The sequence below is a fragment of the Tinamus guttatus genome, unplaced genomic scaffold, assembly GCF_059628265.1.
Source record: "Tinamus guttatus ecotype Peru unplaced genomic scaffold, ASM5962826v1 Tinamus_guttatus_pri_ptg000442l, whole genome shotgun sequence".
Lineage (NCBI taxonomy): Eukaryota > Metazoa > Chordata > Aves > Tinamiformes > Tinamidae > Tinamus > Tinamus guttatus.
Window position 1 is genome coordinate 335961 of NW_028288976.1, and position 24681 is coordinate 360641.

Here is a 24681-nt window from a genome sequence, read left to right on the forward strand (position 1 = left end):
TTTTGACTGATACTCACATTGCTTTATTCCCTTTCAGATACAAAGCCTTAAATTGGTTATTGGAAAGAAAATAAGCATGGCTTCCAACCCAGCCAACCCTGCTAACCACCTGCCATACTTCTTTGGCAATATTACACGTGAGGAGGCTGAAGAGTATCTGATGCAAGGAGGAGTGAGTGATGGACTGTTCCTGCTCCGCCAAAGTCGAAATTACCTTGGTGGCTTTGCCTTATCTTTGGCCCATGGAAGGAAAGTTCATCACTATACAATTGAGAGGGAGCTGAGTGGCTCATATGCTATCACAGGAGGAAAATCTCATGCAAGTCCTGCTGAACTTATTAACTATCACTCGGAAGAAGCCGATGGCCTTATCTGTCTGCTGAGAAAACCTTTCAATCGGCCACCAGGTGTGGAGCCTAAAACAGGACCATTTGAAGATTTGAAGGAGAACCTCATCAGAGAATATGTCAAACAAACCTGGAACCTGCAGGTAAATTCAGATTGGTTTTGCATTAAGTTGGTCTTTGACTTGGGAGGAAAAGGAGAGGGGGCAGTGTTTGTTTCCAACTGTTTCTTCTACTGTACAGTAGGTTTGTTGTAATCAGTGATAATTGCTCGTGTTTTGAGCCATTGTTTCTTTCTTTCTTACTTTTTTTTTTTTATTACCTGCCAGCACATTGCAGTAACTTGCCTATAGGTATATTCTTTCCTGAAATTTGGCAAGGCTTATCACTTTTTGAAATGTATTAGGCCAGCCTAGCCTTACTAGCCCCTGCACCAACCCATGCCACTCAGATTTCCACATAAACCAAAAAATAATAGTTAATGAATGCAAATTGTTTGCACCGAGAAACTGTTTGCTTTTGATTCTGAGAGTACTTGGCTTGTATGTGACTGCAGACAAGCACGGCCACATGTAGACTTGTTTTACATCCTCTTCCCTCAACCTGCATTATTTCTCTGATGCTTGATTAGATTGTGTACAAGATACCGCCTTGTTTCTTACCTGCAAAGCACTGCTTGCACTTCTTTGATGGTATCACGTGTTTCAAGCAGGAGTGCTCAATGCCAGAAGATTGCCATTTTCCTGGAGTGGCTGCAAAGAAGTCATTCTTAACTTAGAAACAGAGATCGGGAGGCTGCAATACGAATATAATTTCAGAGAGCTTTGGGATGCTCCGAGTTACTGTTACGGACTCTCAGAGTTAGGCTCGCTTTCTTACCTCTTTGCGTATTAGCAAACAACCGTATGATCCCAGCAGTGCGAAAATTTATGTGATGCCCAAGCTAGAAACCTGGCACTCCAACAGTATGTACTTCAATTAATGCTGAGTTCTAAAGATTTTTCTGTTGAGTTTGAGCCTGGTCGAGATAGAAGGTGATGAATTCAAGATGAAACTTGATGAAACTAGGGGGTTTTACGCTGAAATGCTGAGGCAAGTTTAAAAATGATAGATTATATGTGAGTATAGAAGTGTTCAGATTATATCTAAAACATTAATGTAATTCATTTTAAAATTGGAAATGTTCTGCCTGCTTTTGGGAAGTTGGTGTTGCCATCTTTAACATAGCTATACTGCAGCAATATAAAGCAACTTGTGCTTGTTCAATTTATTTTCGAATTCTGCCACAGGAAAAGTAATATGGGGGGTTGTCACATTTCAGAGTGACACTGAGCATATATTTAGCTATGTCTCATTAGCACAACATAATTTTCAATTGATTAAGTGCTTAGTTTACTGGTTATTTTTCCTTTTGTTTCATACTAGAGACAAAAAAAGAATACCAGCTTACTGTGTTTAGATTACACAATGTTAGTTGCTGTTTCAATATTTCTGTAGCATCCAAAAACAAATAATTATTTACTGCTTTTGGATGCCCCCAAAGCAATCCAACATTGTGAATTTGCCTGTAATGTTTTTTTTTAGAAAACAGCTTCACTATCCTTTTGTTGATTTTTTCACTCCCTCCAGGGTGATGCTCTTGAACAAGCTATCATTAGTCAAAAACCTCAGCTGGAGAAACTGATTGCCACTACAGCCCATGAGAAGATGCCTTGGTTCCATGGGAAGATCTCTCGGGAAGAATCAGAACACCGGATCCTTGTAGGGTTAAAAAACAATGGAAAATTTTTGTGAGTACTTTCCTTTCTCTGGAGCTGCTGTTTATCAGCAGTGTTTCTACACAGTTCCCATGAATAAATTTCAAGCAAGAGTCTGTCAAAGAGACAGCCTGCTCACACTGAGTGACTCCAGTCCAGCAAGACAGGCAGCTTCACCATTCCTATATTAAGCAAATGTCTCTAAGATTAGTTATCAGTTAACTTAAGGCTGGAAACCATAGCAAAAGCTGGGGTCACTGTTTCTGTTTCTTCAGAAAATGTTAGGTCTAATTCTAAATGTAGCATCAGAAAGCTGATGACAAGGGAAAAAAAAAAAAGGAACAGTAGTTAGTGTCTTTTTAAAGCAATAAAAATAAGTACCTATGGTAGCAACTTTTGGTATCCGTAACTGTCATTTTTCCGAGGAGAAAGGCTTTGTTTCAGAAACCTTTTTGCAAAACTATTGCTTACTTTTCCAATTAAACAGTAGAATGAATGTCATTTACCTTGATTATTCCATTTTGTGACCATCATATGTTTAAAGAGCCTGTTTACTGGAACCTGTGAGCAAAACCACCAGCATTTAGGCTGGTGATTAACAACCATCAAAGAGTCATCTCTATCATCTTGTAAGCATTGGAGCTAGTCAAAATCTTCTAACAAAAAATCTTTCTTTAAGAAAATTTTGGTTTGAATAAACCAAAATTTAACATTTTGCCATTTTTTGGACAGAGAAGTCAACTGTTTCCTCAAAAAAAGGATGGATTTTGAGTGCACGACAGTAGTTTTTTTATAGCAGACTTAATACTTACAGCCTCCCTTCTAAATCTTGGTCTTTTCTTAACATTTTCTGAGCATCCCCACAGTTCTGAATTATGAGTAGAGTTTTAAGTGAAAAAACCAGCATTTTTCTGTGCCTCTGAGAGATGACCCAGAAGGATCATTGCAAACAGCCCCAGAACTGCCATTCGGTGGCCTATAGAGGAAGCAGTCAGACATTCTCCTGCGAGATTTTCCGTGTCAGTTGTTGTATGTTGTAGGTGGTTCTGTTGAACTTTGACAGATTTCTTTCAGGTCTAGCAGATAAACCTCCAGCTAGCCAAATGCTAGCTTTAAGACTGTTTAATCCATGGCAAATGCTTTTGGAACTTGAGTTGTATCAACCTTTATCTGTTGGTGTGTTTGGGTTGGGTCCATGTTTTAAGGATGGCACCATGTACTTTTGCATCGATAGGTGCTTTCAAGCATTGCAACTGCCTTTTCATAGGTTGCCCGTGGCAATTTTTAGAGCTCAGTAAGTGTTTGGCTGCTGTTCACTCTCATGCTTATTGACAAGAAAAACTTTCATCCAACCCAGCAGCAAGATCAGCAAGAGAAGTAATCTGTTGCTCCCATGTTGTTTTCTGGACTTGTTTCAGCTCCTAGTTGGGTAGACCTAGCAGCTTTTAGCAAATAACAAAGCACCTTTTAATTCACAACCGTTTTCTGCTTCCTCTAATGTTTTACCTAATCAGCTAGAGACAGAGAAACACTCATTCGTTTGTTAGCTAACTGTAGAAGTAGCTGCACAATTGCCATGAGTGCTAGAAAGGTACATTGTCTGAGATTGCAGGCATGTACTTTTTCCATATCAAATAGGAATATGTGTACAATTTTCTTTACCTCTGTGCACTGAATGCTGTGAATATAGAAGCTCACAGATTGTTATTTTTTGTTTGCTTGTTTGTTTCATGCTGTTTAAAAGGTTCAAGCCCGGTAGCTGATGACGGGGTAGACTTTAGGCTTTAGATGCCTAAGAGAAGTTCACTTGTCACAAGTAGAAGTCAGAGAGTGGACTGGAAACTGAAAGATAAAGGGAATCTAGATTTTCTCCAAAAGTATTCAGCAGGTCCACAAACAAGTCTGACTTAAGTACTGTGACAAACATCATCCTGCTCATTATGGGCAAAAAATGAATTTTGGAAGGCTGGAATAAAGCTTATTCACCCAGAAATCTGCTAGCTGCATGATCTATCTTGACACAAAAGCCAGTATGGGAATCTCTGTGTGAACATATCTAACACCTACACTTCTTTAATAGTATCTTGCAACATTACAAGATTATCAAATCTAGAATCTAAATTTTTGTGTGTGTGTGCATAATCAATATAAAAATAGTTTTAAATATTTCTGGTGGCAATTCAGAATGTCAGGAACACCATCAGAAATTTAACACTGTGGCCTCTTTTCCAAGCAACTGGAAGAGCACTGAGTTAAATAGGGTTTTTTGCCCAGGAGTTTTAAAGACTCTAACACTTTTGTGTTGACCGAACTGTCAGTGCAAGAACATGTACGGGGGTTATAGCATTTGTTTCCAAAGCTAAGTAGAAGAAACAATGACAAATGTGAAACTACAAGCAGTACCCACTATTCCCAGGACAAAAATTCATGGGAATTGTAGCTGCAAACTTTGGAGGAAAAAAAACTGGCAACAAAATAATAAGATCTCTCTAAAACAAGTGGAGGACCTTGATTGAGGTCTCAAGGCTCTGTCAGCTTCATTATCTGTTAACATTACTTTTTGTACTGTGTAGGGCTCCTTGTTCTTATCTGAATTCTGATAAACACTAACTTTTCATGCAGCTTTGTCTAGTGATCATAATTTTGATTACTATATTCTGTAATTCTTTAAACTATCGTGCAGGAATCACGTAAAAAATAGACATTTGCTTATAGATAAATAGTGAAAGAAAAGTTATTTTCTTTTCAGTTTCGTTTAGGAAAGGACTGTGATGAGTGTATGTTGTTAACTCTCAGAATATCTCAGTTTATCATCAATGGTGACCACTTTAGCTATATGGACATTAGAACTTCTGTATGTGTTAAAAACCACATACAGAAATTCTGAAGCCTGAAGAAAGATAAACAATATTAAGAAATTCCATTAAGTATAAAAATTCGACTTTCAGGAAATTGCAGGTTAATGTATCACACAATCAGCAGCTAGGTTCCATACAACATACATGTATGTTCATAGTCACATGTAATTCACATAAAACATTAACAATGGAGAAAGAGAGAGAGAAAAAAATGGTGCTATAGGAATATTTTCAGTCTATGACTAAACATGCCAAAATGACAAGACTAGTTCAGACCATTAGTATGGGTCATGGCACTACTGATCACAGCATCTTGCAACTTCTAAGAGATCCAGCTATCTTTTACATGTCATGATAGTTAGCACTAGTAACATCATTTCAAAGTAACAAGCTCCACTGCACAGTTGTCCCTAGGAGAGGCTGATATTCATAGTTGCCTGTGTCTGCATTACTCTTACCGTCTCTTTGTAGTCATCTCCACCTGCCAGAGAACTCCCTGAGCTAGGTGTGCCGTTTATCTCACAGAAGCATTTTTTATCTACATCTGTCTTTATTATGTGTGTATCTGTGAATTGAACTGGGCATTGTTCACATCAGACATGAGGAGAATTATCCTACTAAATGCAGCCTTGATTCAGGAATCTTATTTACTGATGCAGCTTATCTTCAAAATGCCAAGAAGATGACCATAAGAATTTTCCAAGATAAACAGTGAAATACAGCCTGTGCACCATGTTGCCGAAGATGCTGAGTGCTCGTGAAGACACTCAAGGAGCTCTTTGGGAAGCTCCTTCTTGATCTGCAGCTGGACGTGTGTGGCTTGCAGAGGGCTGCAGCAGGGCTGAGGCTTTTTGGGGCTAGCTCAGCACTGTGCGCTTTGGCAGTGGAGCTCGGTCAAAGGTGTGAAGAAAGAACGTGATCTCTAAATGAGATAGCTACCGAGAAAATACCATTTTGCAGGAGCAGTTATACCAGGAGAGAAAAAAAAAAAAAAAAAGCTGTATACTGTATATTATATTTGGGTTTGGGGGAAGCTTAGCATGTTTTGCGGGCAGGGGGACACCACCAAAATAGGCTACCATGATGCAGTCCTGCTCACTAAGGTGTTTCATCACTGTAGTACACTGACTGTGCAGTGTAGCATAGCAATCTTGTCAAGAGACCAAGTATCAGGTTGCAACATAGATAGTGATAGCATGCAGCAGAGCTGCCTTTTCAGTTCTGTGGTGTGCTGATGTTTCTGAAACAGTTCTGAGCACAATCCCAAGCAGGAGAGAAATAATGCTGATGGGACACAACTTGAGAAGGCACCTCCTGGATCATAACCCCAAGAGAACAAGGCTTCTCTGGGCACTGGCCAAGCGTAGAATTAGATGTGTGAAGTTTTTGTTCATGCACCCAAATCAGGCAGAAGTTGCCGTGACTGTGGACTCCAGATGTCTTCACTAGGTAGCTGTTTTAAGGAGGAGCTCAGATATATGACTACAACCTTACAAACTTGGATTTTGCACAGATCCTGCTATGGATACTCAAAAGGTTGTCTGGATCTGTACCATAGTCCTAAAAACATCAGGACTATGTTCCCCCACTGAGATCTGTACTGTTAAAAATATTCAGGGTACTTACCTTGATAGTAACAACTGCTGCAAATGGGATTCAGTTTTGGCAGGGCTAATCATGTTTGATTCTTCCTGTGATTCAAGAAGGAACTTATTGCTGGGAAACTGTATATTGCGTTTTTGTAATCTTACACATGCTTTATTCTGGGCAGAGGTCTGAATTTGATGAAATGGCATTTGTATTTCAGAGACAATATTCTCTATTCTGAAAATACTTTTTGAAATCTTTTTTGCTATAAAACCAAGTCAGAGGAAGAGAACCTGCTGCTCTCCACTGGTCAGTCAGCACAGGAAATCAGTGTGCTCAGAAAATACCTCCTTGTCTTGAAAAACCACAGGGTGTTTCAAGTTGCTTTAGAGGCACTAGGCAAGATACTTTGTTTCAGAAAAAAAATAACTCTGCTTTCCTCTTCCTTTGGCCAGTGTCCTGTTCACACCTTCATCAACAAGAATCACTCTGCTTGAAAATGAGTTGCATGAGTATTCAGATGAAACAAACTCTGTTTAGTTTAGGCTTGAGTGAGTCAGATGAGGAGTGTAATGCAGTTCTTGCCTTGGGAATCTCTGCAGATGTAATGCCAAGCACTAATATTGTACCAGCAAAGCGACCAGACACCTTAGTGAGGGTACCCTATGTTTCTTTTCAGAGCTTTCAAAAAATTATTCAGTATGTTGTAGCCTCATCATAGTAGTTAACTGTATATAATTGGTGTAATATAGCTCATTTTTGTGTAGGTGCTAACTACCGATGCACCTAATGACAGTCAATCTCAGTTTCCATGTGAAATCTGAAAAATGACTGACAGATAAAGTTGGTCTCAAAAGTCTTTCTTCTTCTCAAAATTAAATTTTGAAAGCAATTTTCTCACACCTTGCTGAGAGATGTCCTTTGAGTGATTCCTTGGGGGAGATAAAAATTTGGGCCCAGCTGATTAAGGGACTTCAAACATTTACTGAGTTCCCCCTTTTGCTCAGAGAGATCCTGCAGATCAGTGGTTCAGTCAGTTACCAACTGGCCTGTCTGGAACTCTGAAGGCCCTGCATCATCTGTCACATACTGTTAGTAAGGTGGAAACATGAAGAGAAGGGGACGCAAACTAGATGGAAAATGAGTAGCTTTCTCAATGCTGGAATAAGAAATGTTTTGTTGTGGCTAAGTCTTTTTTTTTTTTCTTTTAAGAAGAAAAACCCATAATTCCAGAAAATTCCATCTAGCTATCATTTGCTTTCGGTGACCAGCAACTAAACACAGGCAACTCAAATTAAAAATAAAAGTCTACTTTTTAAATGTAGGTGTGCCAGGCTGCCTATGATGGAGCTAGTAGCAAATCACTACTCTGGGTCTAGTCACCAGAAGGTGTTGACCTCAGTGTGAAGTAGCCCTGAGTATATTTTAAACAACTGTGCAAGCTCGCACAGGCACTTCAGATATTGACTCCAGATGTCCCATTTTCCATTCATCCTGATACAAATTTTACACAGGGTTTTACACTACAGCCTGTGATCGCTTCCTAGTGAAATTTGGACTAGTTGTGTAAGCCACACATATGAACTGCGAATGTGAATTTCATGTGAAATTTATGACAACGCATTAATATTGTTAAAGAAATTACACAGTGGATGGTTATTTTCAGCCATGTTACTTTGTTTAACTGCAAAATTGTAATCATGTAAACTGCAACCTGCTACCACACACAAAGAAAGATTTTCCTTGTGTTTAACATTGCATTCTTTTAGCATTTTATCTTCTCCCCTCACTATCATCTCTGTGTTTCAAAGTGACATCTAAGGGGAAGAAGTCTAGCCTTAATATCGGCACTTATCTGTTGTTTCTAAATGTAGGTCAGCTATTGAAGAGATGAAGTAGGACTAACTGCTTAGGGTGCTGGATCCAGGTCTCTGACTTCCATGGGCTGTCTAGGCCTGTAGTGCACAAGCCTTGATGTCTTCCTTGCTCAGTGAGCACCTTGTTCTCTGCTTCTGGAACTGCCTAGCAAAGAGCTCCACATGGTTGATTTTCTGTTCTTGCCAGTTGCCATTCAAGAGAAAAAAGTGGGACTCTTAAGGAATTCTATCTGAAAACAAACAATGCTAACAAAATTAAATGAAAGGTTTAGCCAGATGTTCTCTAAAAGTTGCAGTGTAGGTTTTGTCGTTTTTCTTACTTGGAAAGCTTATAGGAAAGAATGATGTAAAAAAAATCTTTATTCCCAAGGCTTACTGGTAGTAAAGAGTAACCCTGAAAATCTCTCCTCTTCTCCTTACAGAATCAGAGAAAGAGATAACAGTGGTTCCTATGCTCTGTGTCTCCTCAATGATGGAAAAGTACTTCATTACCGTATTGACAGAGATAAGACAGGAAAGCTCTCCATACCAGAGGGGAAAAGATTTGACACCCTTTGGCAGGTCTGTTAAAGTTGAATCACTTGACTATATGTCATCATGTTTCCATATGTCCCTAGCTGGGCGGTTTGTTTTACTTTGCTGTGCATCAACAATCGTTAGCTAAATACCAACATGTTTTGGTGGTTAGTTGTCATATACTTGTTTCCAACATGTTGTGGGTTTTGTATATGAGGAGAATCTATGTTAAAATAGAAAGTTATGCAAATGTACAGATTTTAATCATTTTTAAGTTGTTGCAGCTTGGCTTAGTTTAAAATTGCTGTAATTATTATTCAGTGAACTGCTTTTTCCCCAGAATGGAAGAACGTTTGGATTTGTGAGTAACCATAGTCAATAATAGATATATAAGGTACAGTCTTTCACTAATGTCCTTTATGATAGTAAGAAATAGGATGCTACACATACATACACTGAACTCCTTACCTTTGAAGTTCCCTGTATTATTAGTTGAATAAACATAATTTGCTAAGGGTTACCACCAAAATATGGCTGAATATTGGGGAAGATTAAGCAGGCAAGGAATGGATAGCTGACTGTGCCATAGGAAAAAAAAATGAGTACTAGAGAAATGGTGAGGTAATCTGAAAATGCTGAAGGAAATGCACAAACTTGCTGTGTGCTTGTGCTTAAAATTCTATTTAAATAAATAAAGTAAATAATAAAATTAAATCTCTATATAACAGTTCTTGACCTTTTCTATAAATATCCATGTCATTCCTGCAGTTACTGTGAATTTGAGAGCAGGTCGACAACTATGACAACTTAGTATATTTTTTGAATGTTTCACTTGTAGGCTGCCAAATGCGTAGGGCCACAACAGCAGTAATTTCCTGTGATAAAATGGCAAAATGGCGAGAACAACACAGAAATACATGCGGCAATGTCCACTGGTGCTAGAAACTTAACACTAACTGTTTACATCATAATGTGATTTTGAGATGCCAAAATGCTTTTTACATCTGCGTAATTCCTGCACAATGTAGTGTTGCCCATCTTTATTAAAGAAAAAAAAAGTCTGGGGAAAAAAAAAAGGAAGAGAGAAAGAGAGGTATAAAAAGAAGCGGTTTACTCACAGTTACAAAACAGTTTAGCCAAGAACCAAATCTAGCACAAAATACTGGGTTGCATAAAACCTGATCCTTAGATTCAGCCACCTGAATTACCTCAAAAACCTACACCTATATAAAAGAGAAACAAAGATGAAAGATGAGTATGTGCACTAAAAACCTGCTACACTTCCACTTGACTTGCTGCAATGTACACTGATTATTGCACATGTGCATAGAATTCTAAAGAAGCAATTTAATTAATTATACCTCTGTTGCCTTTTCATCTCTCTCTCTCTTTCTTCTTCTCTCTCTCTCCCTCTCTTTTTTATCTCCTTTTGGTAGTTAGTGGAACATTATTCATACAAACCAGATGGATTATTAAGGGTTCTTACTATTCCTTGTTCACGACTTGGCTCAGAAAATGGTGAGTTGTTACTTGTGCATTATATTCCTATTATGAGTCCTTTTTTTCCACTTTCCAGGTAGTTGGGTGCATATTATTTTAGATTTAAATTAAATTTGGTATAAGATTATAAATAATTCCTCTGTCTTTGTCTATATACCAGTACCACACTGATAGAGGATAGTCCCTTATTTCTTCACTCCCCTAAATCATTACTAAGCCATTGCACATATTTTGTCTCTGGGCATTAAATCTCAGACAGGGGATACAAAAGTAAAGAAGATGAGCCAGGAGAAGTATTGTAAAATGATTTAAAAGCAAGGAAGTTAAGTTCCCAATGTAAAATTATTTCTTCTTACAGTACATTTCCCATACTGCTCAGTATCTTTCTGTATTTGGCTCCTTTGCAGATAATATTGTTTTCGATGCTCGTCCTCCACATCATGGAGCCCCTTTTAAGGTAAGAATAGATCTTGGTATAGCAATAATGTTAGTTTCAGAGAACTTAATTTTACACATTAGGAATTCTAATGCATCGGTATTACTGTAGCAGTAAATCTTTTTTCTAGGGACTCTTAAATAAGCAATAGATAGAAAAGAGTAAGTTTGACACATTCTAGTACTGTTTCTTTCATTAGTTTTGCACTGAGATATTCATCATTTAATTCTGTGACTGTGTTTTATGTGTTTCACTCATACTATATATGAAAATCAGTATTTTTGTATGCAAAATGAGTCATCAGTAAGATTTGATTTAAAAGTTTTGGTTAGAAAGTTTTGTTTAAAACTATGGAAAAGTATTACAGTGCTTTAAGTATTTGAGCTTTACTTGTGTGTATTGGGAAAAAAAAAAAAAAGAAACTTACTTTCATTAAATGATTGATATAATCATATAAAGTGTTATCTCCAGAGGCATAGAGGGAGACTTTCAAAGATTTGAGGAAAGGGCAGCAGCAGTATATTAAAGCTGGTGGAAACCTCAACAGTCCTATTAGTGAAGAGCCACCCGAGGCATGGTACGAAACATCTCATTCAGTTTTAACTGGTCTGAACTGAAGTAGGGAATTTAACTTAATCATTTCACTTCTTCCAGAAAACCTGTCTGTCATCTAGGTAGTTAAGTTGTCTAGGTGTTTCTCTTGATGCCATGTCACATTATAGAAACAAATGTTTTAGTTCTTATAAACCCAAATAAATTTGTTTTAATACTCTGAGTCTTCATAGGCCCATGGAGCAAACATTTTCATGCTCCTGCTTTCTGAATATCAGGTGCCTTTTAAAATCAGTGGAAATTACACACCAAAATCTATTGGAATTTGCACTCCTCAAATCATTGACATTTTTTAAAATGCCGTCACAAGACTGTCTCAGATGACTCTCCAAGTCATTTACAAAGACAAAGATTAAGCATGTCAGACTGCGTGCGCACCATCTACAGACAAGGTGGTAGTGGCAAGCATTTTCAGTGAAGGAACATTACATCATCAATAGAAAATTCTACAGTTTACATACAAATGAAAAGTAAACGTATGGAACCCTTAAAACTCCTACTTTAAGTGCTTAAATTTCTCAAAGAAATAGCAACAAGAAACCATGCATCTGACTAAACTGACTGACAGTTAGGGCTGTGCAATGAAAGAAAGTGGCAAAACTCTTCTCTTTTTCATCAATGCCATTGCAGTTATGCAAGTCCGGTTGTTCACAATGCTTTGCAGATGAAAGACACTGTTTTGCAAACAGTGGGTGATTTGTTCTGGTTAATATTAATAGTCTCAAAAGAGACAGCGGGCCTTAACAAATCAGCTAGCCTCACTATAGGAAAATTTTGGAGGAGGAGAGAGAGATACATACCAATTCACATGTCACTTTATACCAAGAGTGTCTCAGAGTGGTGCAGTGACTTTCCACCAGTAATGAACTGTTTTTTGTTTTCTTTTTTTTTTTTTCTGTTGAGAAGTGGTCTGAGTGATTACCCAAGACTAAATGCCTGCCTTTAGATAGCTGCAGTTAAATAAGATTAATTCCACCCTTAAATGTGTACTTTCCTCAGAGGTAGTTAACTTAAATGCACTTTCTCATGTAAGCAGTTCTACACAGAAGCCATTAGTATTTTAAGGACTGATAATCTGTTTGGTAAATTTAGTACATTTCATGAGAGATAAAAGGAAAAGCATTTCCTTAAAACTGAAATCTGAATTCTGTCATTTCTTTAGGAGTTCTTGAAAACAAATCTGCTCTCGAAGGTACTATCACATAGTATAAAGATAAAAATGTAAAATGGAAATTTTTAAGTTAATATTGTTATTTATGTAGTTCAAAGACTACAGGTACCATTGCCAAGTTCTCACATATTAACACCTTTGTATAAAAACAGTAACTTCCAACTAAGACCTGCTAAATTCCAAAGTCTTAGTAGAGAACATACCCAAATCTCAAATTGCTTTGCAGGTAGAAGATGGATGGCCAGTGTAGAAATATCATTTGCTGGATAGTAGAATGCAGAGTAGACTGTCTACTAAACTAGTCTAGTATACTAGCTGGATAGTCTAGACAGATAATATGACTCCAAGTTGTTAGCTCATGAGGGCTTGGACTACGATTTACAACCGCAGGAAAGTGGTTTTTGTGGTATTTGCTAATGCTCCAGTAAGAACCAAGGAGATAATGTTACTGTTTCCCAGAATGTGCCCAAAGGCTTCCAGGCAAGATACCAAGGTCTTGTTGCCTTCCCTGTCATATGCACATCTCCATTGCGGTGATTCTGATATGCCTCATCAGCAGGGGAACCACGTTGTGTTGGAAATCAGTATTAGGAGGTGTTTTCTCCATGCAGAATGTGGAGTCTAATTCCTTAATATTTCTGTCAGTGGTGCCATGTGTGGGCTAGAGCTTTTCTTGTCTTTTACCCAGAGACTCCATAATGTGATTTAAGGTGTCTTTGGCTTTGATTCCCTATGACTTTTGAGAATTTTATTTTTTTCTCCCTGGACATTATCCCAAAAGTCTTTAAAATTGGAGAAGAGCTTTTAATATGAACCTAAAATCAGCTGTTGACATTGCAGTGAAGCTGAACATCAGGGCATTCTCCTGATTTTTCTGTTTACTCCTCTAGCATTTTATTTGTTTACCAGACAGTATTAACAAACTCAAACACTAAGAGTGAAGTCTAAGTTTAGATGGGTACCATTTTCTGTCCTTTTTAGCTTTTAAAATATTCCTCTAAGAAGGCATTTGTGGTTCGAATATAATCATTTGAATTAAGCATTATTACTTCAAGAGGGCACAGTTAGCTGCAAGGTCAAGCATAGGACCTTCTGTTGACATAAAAATACAATGAACTGAATTTACCATGTGCAAAAGATCACTTAACTCCTTAGAGGATTTATTTGTTGCAAAATGATAGGAAATAAATGCTTTGAAATTCTTTTATTCCCATACAGAAAAAGAATTTCAAGTGGTAAAAGAAAAAAAAAGCACATTCAATAAATTGTCTCAATATGCAGTATCTGAATTTTAGTATCACAGTTATAAAGCTCTTAAACATCAAAAAGGTTTCCATTCTTCCAGCAAGAATAGAAAGTGTTGGGCTATGCTTCATGTTTTAGAACAAAAAAATTGTATGTGACATCAATTTTTAAAAGAAAGGTGAGAAAAACACTATGCTTATTCAAGCATTAGTAAATGATCTTTATTTTTAAGAAAGTCCAAATGGAGTTGTTTTAAAAATTTCTAACATATATAAGTCATTTCAAAAACTGTTTAATGTGAATGAAAAGAGAGGTCAGATTATTATTATTATAGTATGAGTATCGGGCTAAATGCTTTGTCATTATGGTCACTACATTATTGCACCAAATCTTAATTATCCAGATATGGTCTCTCAGTGACCCTTAGAAATGCTAATTGATTATCCTAAATTAATGTATTTCTATAGAATACTTTTGCATTTCATTTAAAAGTATCCAGAGCCTGTTCATTTTTGTTTGAAATGTCTGTTTATGTGCTTTTGCTTCTGTAATCACATTATGTTTATTGTAAAATCAGGGTATGCTTCAAATCCTGCTTGAGACATTAGTCTTTCTCAACAGACTAAGGTTATTATCTGATTTACATTGCTAAATGTGTTTCATTGGGTCTAAAATTCAATACTGGAGACAAAAGAAACTCACTGGGCGAGGCAGACAGGGAAAGGGCAGCGTGCTTGAATTCAAAAACTGCCTCGAGGTATTTCTACAGATGTAAGGTATTTTGAGAGAAACGTGGCTTAAATAATGTTTTGATTTCACATAATACTTTGCATCTTGATAGTGCTTGCAGGCACAAAGAAGAGAAAGACTGTGCATGTTTTGTACTTGTATGCTATGTCTGTTTTATAAAGTACCTCTAGATATTTTCCTGACACATTTACTGTTCCTCTTTGACATTGTGGTTTCTAGAGTTGGGCAAGAGGTGGAATTATCTCAAGACTCAAATCGTACACCTTTCCAAAGGCTGGCAGCAAAAAGGTGCATCATACGGTCTTTTTAGGTTTTTCATTGAGTTAAAAGGACTTACACTTGGCTAATTTCCCTTCTTTTTTTCCCCCTTTGCTTACTGATATTAAATGTCTGTCTTGACTACTAATAATCAGATTGTGAAGGTTTTATAATCTTTCTGCTTCTTTCCTAATCCTCTGCATAATTATGGTCTTCATTTTATAGAAATAAATCAGTGGCTTTAAAGAAGTTTCAAAAAGTTCAGGGATTTTTTAAAATAATTTCTCACATCCCAAAATATTAGCACTGTTCCTCACATGTCTGCAAATAACATGCAAGTGATAAAATGTACTTTTAAAAATAGTCCCTTATATCAGAACAAAATGATACTTCCAGTGAGAAATATCACTCCTAATCAGAAAATTGGCTTGCTGGCTAGGCTATTAGTAAGCACATTTAGAGAACAATTTATTCATAACAATTTTTGCAGAACTTGTGTGCACAAATCTTACTACACATTGAAGTTAATTGCATTTAGGCAATTGTAGATTGTTGCAGCCCTAAGCAAAAGAGAAGAGGTGGCAAAAAGTCAGGAAGCCCAAGGAGCTCCTGTAGTAATGAGTGCTACATGGTCAGTAAACGATGCTGTCCATTAATCCATGTAGTTAAGAACATGGTTTTAAGGATTTTATTTGCATGCTGAGAATTACGTGCTCGTCTGTGTGACTCTTGCAGTTTGTTTGTTTGTTTGTTTGTTTATTTATTTATTAGCATTTGCTCTCGAACAAAAATGGCCAGGTAGAAGAAGGCCTAGAGCAGAGGTACTTTTCAGAGTGGAAACCTATGTTTGGTGTTTACTGTATTTAATCATATTAGTATATAACAATTATACTTGATTTTCGTAAGTAACTTCAGATCAATTATATACAGATGGTTTTTGATGTCTGCATGTCTTCCAAGACCTTACAGGACCTATGCTTCATTTTTAATGTGTTCTCATTATGTACAAATACACATAGAGTGTCTGGGATCTTTCTAAAGTCACTCAAAAATTTTGCCATGGTGCTGCTTATCTGGCAAAAGGGTATTTTGTTTTTGTTCAGAAAAGTGAGTGCTGTGGCATCTGAATTCACCAGATGTAGACTGAAGAGACTGGTTTGCTGCTGTCTGTTTGCCTGGTAAAGTCTGAGCTGCTCTCTGATTGCCTTCTACAATTACATACCCACTTGCTGCGCAAGGCAGACTCAAGTGGACTGGCAGAGAAGGATCGGTCTTTTTAGGAAAGTAATTGTGGGAGTCTGATTTGCTCATTGTTTATGTGTGCTTATTCTGAATATTCAAACTCACAAGCTTCATGTTGCCAAATGATAGCCCCTACTCTAGAAGTAAAGCTTAGCTATTACCATTTCCAACGTTTGTCATCCCTGAAGCTTAGCATGCATTTTCCCTAAAAACCTACCTAATTAGGAAGCATGTTCTCAATATGTTGAAAACTTTCAGAGAGTAAAAAGGAGCACCTGTGGGCTGCTGCATTATTCAGACTAGGAAATTTAAAAATAATTTTTTTAAAAAAGGAAGACTTCACAAACTTGTTAAGCAGATACAGCTTTATCTCCCAAATCAAAGTATTTCTTGTTACTTTACTCGCTAATACAGTGACATTTTAAATGAACTGGTGCCACCTCGTGGCAATAGGAAGTCTTAGTCAAAGCCCAATGACTAGATAGCTATTAAAATCTTCACCATACTACATTTTGATAGGCAGTTTGGTTTAATCAAGAAAGAAGATGTTATAGGCCTAAGTATACGTTTGGGTTAATGAAAATCAGAATCACTGACATGACAAACAATCACACTTACTGTACCGATTGCTTCCATAATAATAATCTTTGCTATAATAATCAGATTTAAATAGAAGGTGAGTGGATCATTTTATTCATCCTTTAAAGTGGATACTTTTTCTATATTGCTCTTTTACTGGGAGAGCAAATCCACAGTCATTGTATTAATTCACTGTTTTTTGTAAGACTAGTGTGACTAATCCTCTAGCCTGTTCACTGGTTGTAAAAAGATGAAGATCCCTTGGACAGAAAAAGACCTGCAGAATTAAACTTGCTATTTTTAAAGTATAGGGCAAAAAATATTCTGGATTTAACTGCTAGTTAAATTTTAAAAAAAAAAAAAAAAAAGGAAAAAAAGAATTTTTCTTGGATTTCTGTATTTTCATGGTTGAATTTATATTCCCTATTGAGTAACAGCAGCTTCCCAAACTCTGGAGCTCACTGGGCTACTTGTGGAAAGAAAGAAAAGAGGGCTACCACGCTTCTCTGGTTAGCTTGGGGCTACAGCACTGCCAATATGACTTTGCATAGCTGTGGCTGCAGGAAATATTTCACTGCCTCCGTAAAGGGTGGGCTGCAGGACACCCCACAAGCCTTGGATGCAGAGATTCTCATCACTGAGGTGAGATGAGATCACAAATCTCATGTTTTTTGGTGCACAGTTGAGACAGTCCCAGAGCAATGCTCTATCTTCTAGATGCTACCTTTTGAATACTTGGTGTTTCTACTCAGGAGATTATCTGGGGGATAATGTTGACAAAAAGTACTCGTGTATCCTTTAAAACTAACCTTGAAGATACTGCATCTCAGATACATCCTTTCTCATGTGGTCAGTGTATTTTTGTCTCTTAATTCCACTCTTTTTTGAACCCCTTGGCCAAGAATTGCTAAAATCACTGTGCCCTCAGTAAGTATAATTCCATCTGTTTTTTTTTTTTTTTTTTTTGAAACTGCAGTTTTATCAAAGTTTTGCAAGTACAGTAAATTCTCCTTTTAGGGAGCCTGCCAACCTTTTTTGATGTCCGTTTTTGATGTTTGTTTCTGGTTTTGAGTGACAGTCTTCTAGGAAGATGAGAAACAGAAGAAAAAAGCTCATAGTCTATCAATTTACTTTTGTTTTGGTTTTGTTTTGTTTTACATAAAGAAAAGAGGCTAAACTGCAGAAAAAAGTTTCCCTATTCTTGAAAGGATCTTCTCACAGTGGACAGATAGGAGAGAGCAGGTTACAACCTGTGCCATATTGGGGTGCACACCCCTGCAAGAGCCATCCAGCCAAGGAGCTCTGCAATAGGCTGGGTTTGTGCTCGGTGGATTTTGTGAGGTCCATTTCCTCAAAGGGGAGAATCAAGGCAGAGGGGTGTTTTCTGGACTATGTCTGAAGTGTAGTATAGAAGTAGGTCATTTTTTCCACCCCAGATCTTCACAGAGCAGACAGACTGGCCAAAAGCATCTAGTCCATAATAAATGCTTATTACAATAATTTCTGTTTACTCTTGTTTCATCAAAGTAATAAAAGCAAAATAATTCTGTAATACCCACAAGAAAAACAGTGGATTGTTTTAAAAAGTTATTTTAATTTCTATTTGACCTAGATATAGTGAGAGATTATGTCAGAGATGAGGGGCAAAATAGATTAAAAAGAAATCCTTATGACTTCTGGTGTTACATGGAAGCAAGTAAATTTAACATCTGCAGGATAAGATTTGTGCAACCCTTTTCAGTTAATTCTCTTAGATTAGATGCTCTAAAATATTTTCAGTATCTTTCTGTGCTTTAGCTGTGTGTATTTTATTTTGCCTGCATATTTACTCAAGCAATAATCTCCATAATGAGATAAGCTTTCTTTGATCCCTTTCTTACTCTCCGATTCTCACCTACATTTCTTTTGCAATCATTATGCCATACTCATCTGGAAAAAAAAATGCATTTAACTTATCTCTTTGTTGCTAAACAGAAAAATTCTATTTATGTGCTACAGCAACAGTCACCTATTGCTTCCTCCACTGATGAAGCAGCATCTTTTAATCCTTATGTGCTCCAAAGAACAAGAACACTCATGGGAGCTGATAGAGGTAGGCACAGTAATTTGTATCATAGATTAAAAAAAAAAAAAACTGTTAGAGGTCTCAGTTCCACCCATATTTCTTTATTTTCTTGCATATATTCTATGCTAATTCACATACTGGGATAGCCAGTATCATAGCTAAAACCTGGTAGCAGTTTGCCAGATGTCAGCATTTGTAATGAAAGTGATTTAAGAGAAATCCCTTTTTCCCTGTTGAGGTAAAAGACTTTTACCTTACTAACTCTAAAAGCTGCATCCTCCCAGTTGGTAAAAATAAGAGAAATGTGTGCTCCATTGAAAACCCCCAAGAATGTGCCACAAGAAATGTGTCGAGCTGGTACAAAGACTCTCTGTAACATATAATGAAAAAATGAGTGCCTAAAAGAAATAAAGAATTACCTGAGGTAACAAATATTAAACTAAAGGGCACCTCCTAAACACTCCCTCCGCTAGGGACCCATAGGCCTTATACAGCTATTCCACATAAGGTAGGAATAAGTGACTTTTGGTTTCCCTTTTATCCAGTTGCTCCATAGTTAACAGCACTTCCTCAGGTGGAGTGGGGGCTCCCACTCTTTTGGGGGATATTTTGAACTGCTTGTAGCTTGTCTACATGTGGGACTTTGTTAATGTTCTTGATGAAGCAAACCCAAAGACGGGATCAATGATCCTGAGCTTGGAAAGAATGAATGTACTACCCATAGCAGGAGAATGTTCTTATAATCTGTAATTTGTTCACTGCTTGAACAGCAGCTGATCAGAGAGAGGCCTTACCCATGGACACTGAGGTCTACGAAAGTCCATACGCTGATCCAGATGAAATGAGACCAAAAAACGTCACTCTTGACAGGAATCTGTTAAGCCTGGAGGATGGTGAACTTGGCTCTGGCAACTTTGGTACCGTAAAGAAAGGGTTCTATAAGATGAAAAAGTAAGTGGTCCCTTCTGTTTTTATGGAGTCAACTACAAGCTTTAGCTTGTATTTTTTGGAGCGAAAATAATGTTTGCATGTTATTTGGTGTGACAGACTGTACCTACAGGAATTTGGGCTAAAATTCACCAGCTTCTTTTCTCTTACACACTCATTTTTCTTTGGAAATGAGGAACCTTTTTGCTTATAACAGAATGACTTCCCGGTCATAATTTTCATCCATAAATTGGAGAATTGCCCCTTATGACTATTTACTCTCCTAGCTTGGGTAGTGTAATGAGAATCCTTCTGCCTCCTTCCATAATTTGGATTGGCAGCTATGCTTCTTGGCATTTCCACTCTACATTGCCTCTCTATGAGAAAGAGAGGGCTCTGTACAGTTTTATCCTACCATAAAATTGCTGTCAGAACAGAACCTATTTGTACTAGCAGGAATAGGAGCACCTGACCATTCATGCATCTGCATAACTAAATGCTACCAGGATGTTGTTTAAGTGCCTGGACTGATCGTGTGCAAGCTTTCTGTGTTGAAAGCTGGAGGCACTTCCTTAACCACAGGCTTTCAGAGGCTTTTCAGACGTTTTCTAGTCTTACCCCTAAAACACCACAGTTCTGAGCAAGTCCCATATCCCATATGATTTTTCTTCTGAGGGTTCTTTCAATAATCACATTCTTTAGGGAGTCTTTTCATTATTCCTGGTCATTTTATTAGTTGAGAATAGCCAGAAAGGGCAAAAAGATTTTGTCCAACACCTTTGGGTTTGGGCCTGTTAAGACCTTAGTGACTGCTTACAGTTCCTGAGATTCCTTCCATTCTCTATTTTTTTGCTTAGCTCTCTTTAGTCTTCTAAGCATTTGCTGGAGAGGGGTTCCTGTTACGGTTGTTTTTCTTTTTCCTCCTTCTGAGTGGTAATTCTTTCTTTTCTTACAGATTGTACTATGCACATAGAAACACCATTTGCAGATTGTGTGCATTTTCATGCAGATTTTTCTTCAACTAATCCCAGAATTGGATTCTCTTTTGTAGGGGATCTAAGCCAGTGGCTGTAAAAATTCTTAAGAATGAGAGTAATGATCCAGCCGTAAAGGATGAATTACTGCGAGAAGCAAATGTAATGCAGCAACTGGACAACCCATATATTGTCCGAATGATAGGCATATGTGAAGCTGAAGCCTGGATGTTAGTAATGGAAATGGCTGAACTTGGTCCCTTGAACAAATTTTTGCAAAAAAATCGGTATGTAAGTTTTGATACCATTTTCTAGGATTTGTCTAAAAGGAAAAAGGAAAGAAATAGATTTTTTTTAATGCAATTTTAAATTGTAATGCCACTGTCGTAATAACTAATTACAATATTTACTCTTACCTGGTGCATGATTATTTTGCAGGTGTCTGCCCACTATCAAACATTTCTGGTAAAACAGAACATTCTGAATAGATGAAAAATTTCCAGATGTCTTTCAATTACTCATTTGCTGATATGATCACACTTTTTTTTTGCTCTGGACATTCTTCTGCTGCCAGTTTTAATTAAAACTTAGCAAAGCATAAAATGAAGCAGGTTGCTGTTATGATATGGGAAGGTCATAGTGCAAACTTGTATTGTAGCTCCATGAAAAATCATGAAAATGAACTACTGACCTCTTAAAAGATTCAATTATGATTTTCAGACATGTCACAGAAAAGAATATAACAGAGCTGGTACATCAGGTTTCCATGGGGATGAAATACCTGGAGGAGAGTAACTTTGTACACAGGGATCTGGCTGCAAGAAATGTACTATTAGTCACCCAACATTATGCCAAAATCAGTGACTTCGGACTTTCTAAAGCTCTCAGTGCTGATGAAAGTTATTACAAGGTAAGGTTTGCACAGAATATAAAATCTAGTTAGCAGTAAAGAGTAACAAAATTATTTTCAGTTGAAGTGTTGCTGTTTTCTAGTGCTGAAAATCAAAAACAGTTTAATAGATATATCTTCTATTATTTTCTAGTCTGCTAGTAGGTTACTGAAATAGATTTTCTAAACACACATCAACATAAAGAGATGGGTAGGAAGAAAAGGGCTATTCCTTGTGGTTTTATTTATTTTTGAATAAACTTGAAAATACAACATTGAAATTTACTGTGGAAATTGGATACTTCCTCATACAAAAGGAGGAAAATATCTTTGTTGCAGTTCAGCACACATTTTATTTCACCATCGCCAAGCAAAATTTAGGCCAGCATACTCCGCTGTTGATTTACAGAACTGGACTATTGGAGTGTGCTGAAAAAAGATAGTTGGTAAATGATCACTTGAGCTATGTAGAATTTGTTTAGAATGGCTTTAAATTAATTGGACCTTTCTAAGCTAAAGTTATGGAAATAACTGCCACATTTAGTAAGGTAAAACCATTCTTTTGGGAGACAGGCTTTCATCATTTCTGCATCTTTTATTCTGATATACTGCTCCTATAGTTCAAATTATTCCTTCCTCCTGCCTTTTCCCCTTCACCATCACTTTAAAGCCCATAAGCCAAACCATGAAATGAAGAAGAGCAGGAACAAGCAAATGCTGCCTTCTATGGTCTTCTGTGGGAACAGTAACTGCTGCCAGAATAAATAAATAAATAAATAAACAAACAGTAACACCTTAAATCAGTGCATGTCCGAGGGCTGAGCCTTGGCATTAGCAGCTGTTGCCCTTACAGTGCCACAAAACGTGGTGGGAGGGCTGCACTAGGCTGAGTGCTGCACTGTGCTACCTCGTGTCGCGATGGCAGCGCTACGGCAGAACTTAATCACATCGTCATTCACTACGAGGCGGTCACTTGGAAATGAAGCATTGTCTCCAGGTCAGATGGGCCTCAGCATGCCTGGGTATCTGTCTCTTGCCCTCTTGAAGGAAGTCCAGATTTTTAAAGAGCAACTTAAAGTTGAAAGTCACTACAAGCATAGCTTTGAAGACACTCCTACATGTTTTCCCTTGATGCCAACTATGTCAGATATGTTATGGTACTTTGTGCAGATGTGAGCAGACATTTTGACTGCTTTCCTGCTACATTTTCTAAGTTAACTTGGTCTTTAGGAATTCTGATATTGTTTACTGCTTACTACTATGTCTCTAGCCTGTCTTTTTATTTTTTCTATTATTACTTTAGGCACAAAGTCATGGAAAGTGGCCAGTTAAGTGGTATGCTCCAGAATGCATGAATTTTTACAAGTTTTCTAGCAAAAGTGATGTCTGGAGCTTTGGGGTTTTAATGTGGGAAGCTTTTTCTTATGGACAAAAGCCATACAAGGTGAGTAATTCTACTTGTCAATTTTTCTTTCTTGTCAAATTCAGAATATATTTGAACTTTCCTATCTTGAAGGGTTGTTGCAGGTCAAAACAGGTCTTAGCTGCCTTATGCTAGCATATATGCTGTAATGACTTGTAACTCACACAACTGTTTTGATCATCTTACTTCAGGGGATGAAAGGTGGTGAAGTCGCACAGATGATTGAAAGAGGAGAACGAATGGAGCGTCCCGAAGTCTGTCCAACTGAAGTCTATGATTTAATGAAATTGTGTTGGACGTATAAGTGAGTGTGATGTGATATTCTCTCTCCCAATGGCAGTTTATTTAATCTACTTAATAGCCAGAAAAGAAACAAGAGAGGTATTTCATATTTCAAACGAAAATGATTTGATGTAATTATGGTGTATGCAAGAAGCTGATTTTGCATATCATCTGGTCCTCTTTTTGCCAGAATGCTTAAATACAAAAACAGGGTGTTGTCAAAACCAGTAATTCCTCAGAAATATCAGTCTGAACTATTTGGAAAAGATTGTTTGAAATGAAGTCTCCCTATAGCACCTAAATCCCACTGTGACATGATTTACTCTTCGAGTTCAGAGGATATGTGTGTCAAACAAATGTCTTTGCATTCCATTTCAGGAGTAGTCCTTCACTTTTAGATAATTTGCTTCTTGATTAACTTATTGTACCTAGTACTCAAGAAAAAGTATGGAGCCATAAAATATTTTCTACCTTTCTGTTTGACTCAAAGAAACACTAACAATTGTCTTCTTTGAGTAGTTCAGGACCACTTTTACTCAATTATGAAGTCTTAAGTAGTAGTGTTTAATAAGTAGATCAAAAAAGATTGTTACTGTCTATTTAGTTGTATTAAAATATCTTTGATAAAGAAGGAGAGAGAGAAAAAAAGAGAGAGAAAAAAGAGAGAGGGATAGAAAAGAGAGAGAGAGAGAGAAAGAGGAAAGGGAAGGGGAGGGAAGGGAAGGGAAGGGAAGTAGGACTGCTGAAGTCAGGTAGTACGGCTATATCAATATGTTGCATACTTTTGCCAGGTCTTGTACTCAGTTTAGTCACGTTCTTCCAAAACAATAAAGATCTGCAGACACAGGGGCAAACTGGATGGTATGGCCACATATCCTCTTAATGGTGCTAAGCTACTCCTTATAATTGTAGTACCTGTTTTAAAGTGGACATTACACTGTAAAATATTCATTTCTGTAGATTAATACTGAAGTAAATGAGCTAGTAAAAGGGTGCTGATTTATCATTTCTTTCACATAGTACATTCAAGTTCATAATCCACAAGTAAAAGATATGCAGGGAAGTTGACTTACTGGCTTCTCCATGGTAATATTTACCACTTGGTTTTCATTTTGCAGTAGCATTTTGATAGCCTTAAAGGTATTGCAAGCAGCTTTATATGACCCATGACTGAGGTAAAGTCTGAAGAGGTACAAAGCCACCCACAAGCCTTTCACAGTGTTCTCCTTCTCACACAGTGGTATTTGTCTTCTTTTCACAGCATTGATGACCGACCAGGATTTGTTGCAGTTGAGATGAGATTACGTAACTACTATTATGACATTTCCCACTAACAGCACAAAGAACAGGAGTTTCCTCTGCCTTCAGCAAGCACCTTTTGAGAAGCTG

The 24681-nt window shown here is 37.3% G+C and overlaps 1 protein-coding gene across 2 annotated transcripts; it reads left to right on the top strand.

The window, feature by feature from the left end:
• Window positions 1–24681, top strand: SYK (spleen associated tyrosine kinase). 2 transcript variants are annotated; one of them, XM_010227969.2, is made up of 13 exons: window positions 1–490; window positions 1974–2134; window positions 8846–8984; window positions 10376–10457; window positions 10847–10896; window positions 14873–14941; window positions 18731–18824; window positions 19571–19748; window positions 20776–20985; window positions 21419–21608; window positions 22891–23031; window positions 23202–23314; window positions 24554–24681. In XM_010227969.2, the coding sequence occupies exons 1-13, from the start codon at window positions 77–79 to the stop codon at window positions 24624–24626; spliced, it is 1914 nt and encodes a 637-aa protein (XP_010226271.2). In that variant the 5' UTR covers window positions 1–76; the 3' UTR covers window positions 24627–24681. The 2 variants fall into 2 exon arrangements, with proteins under 2 accessions (XP_010226271.2, XP_088388098.1); XM_088531972.1 differs by lacking the exon at window positions 14873–14941.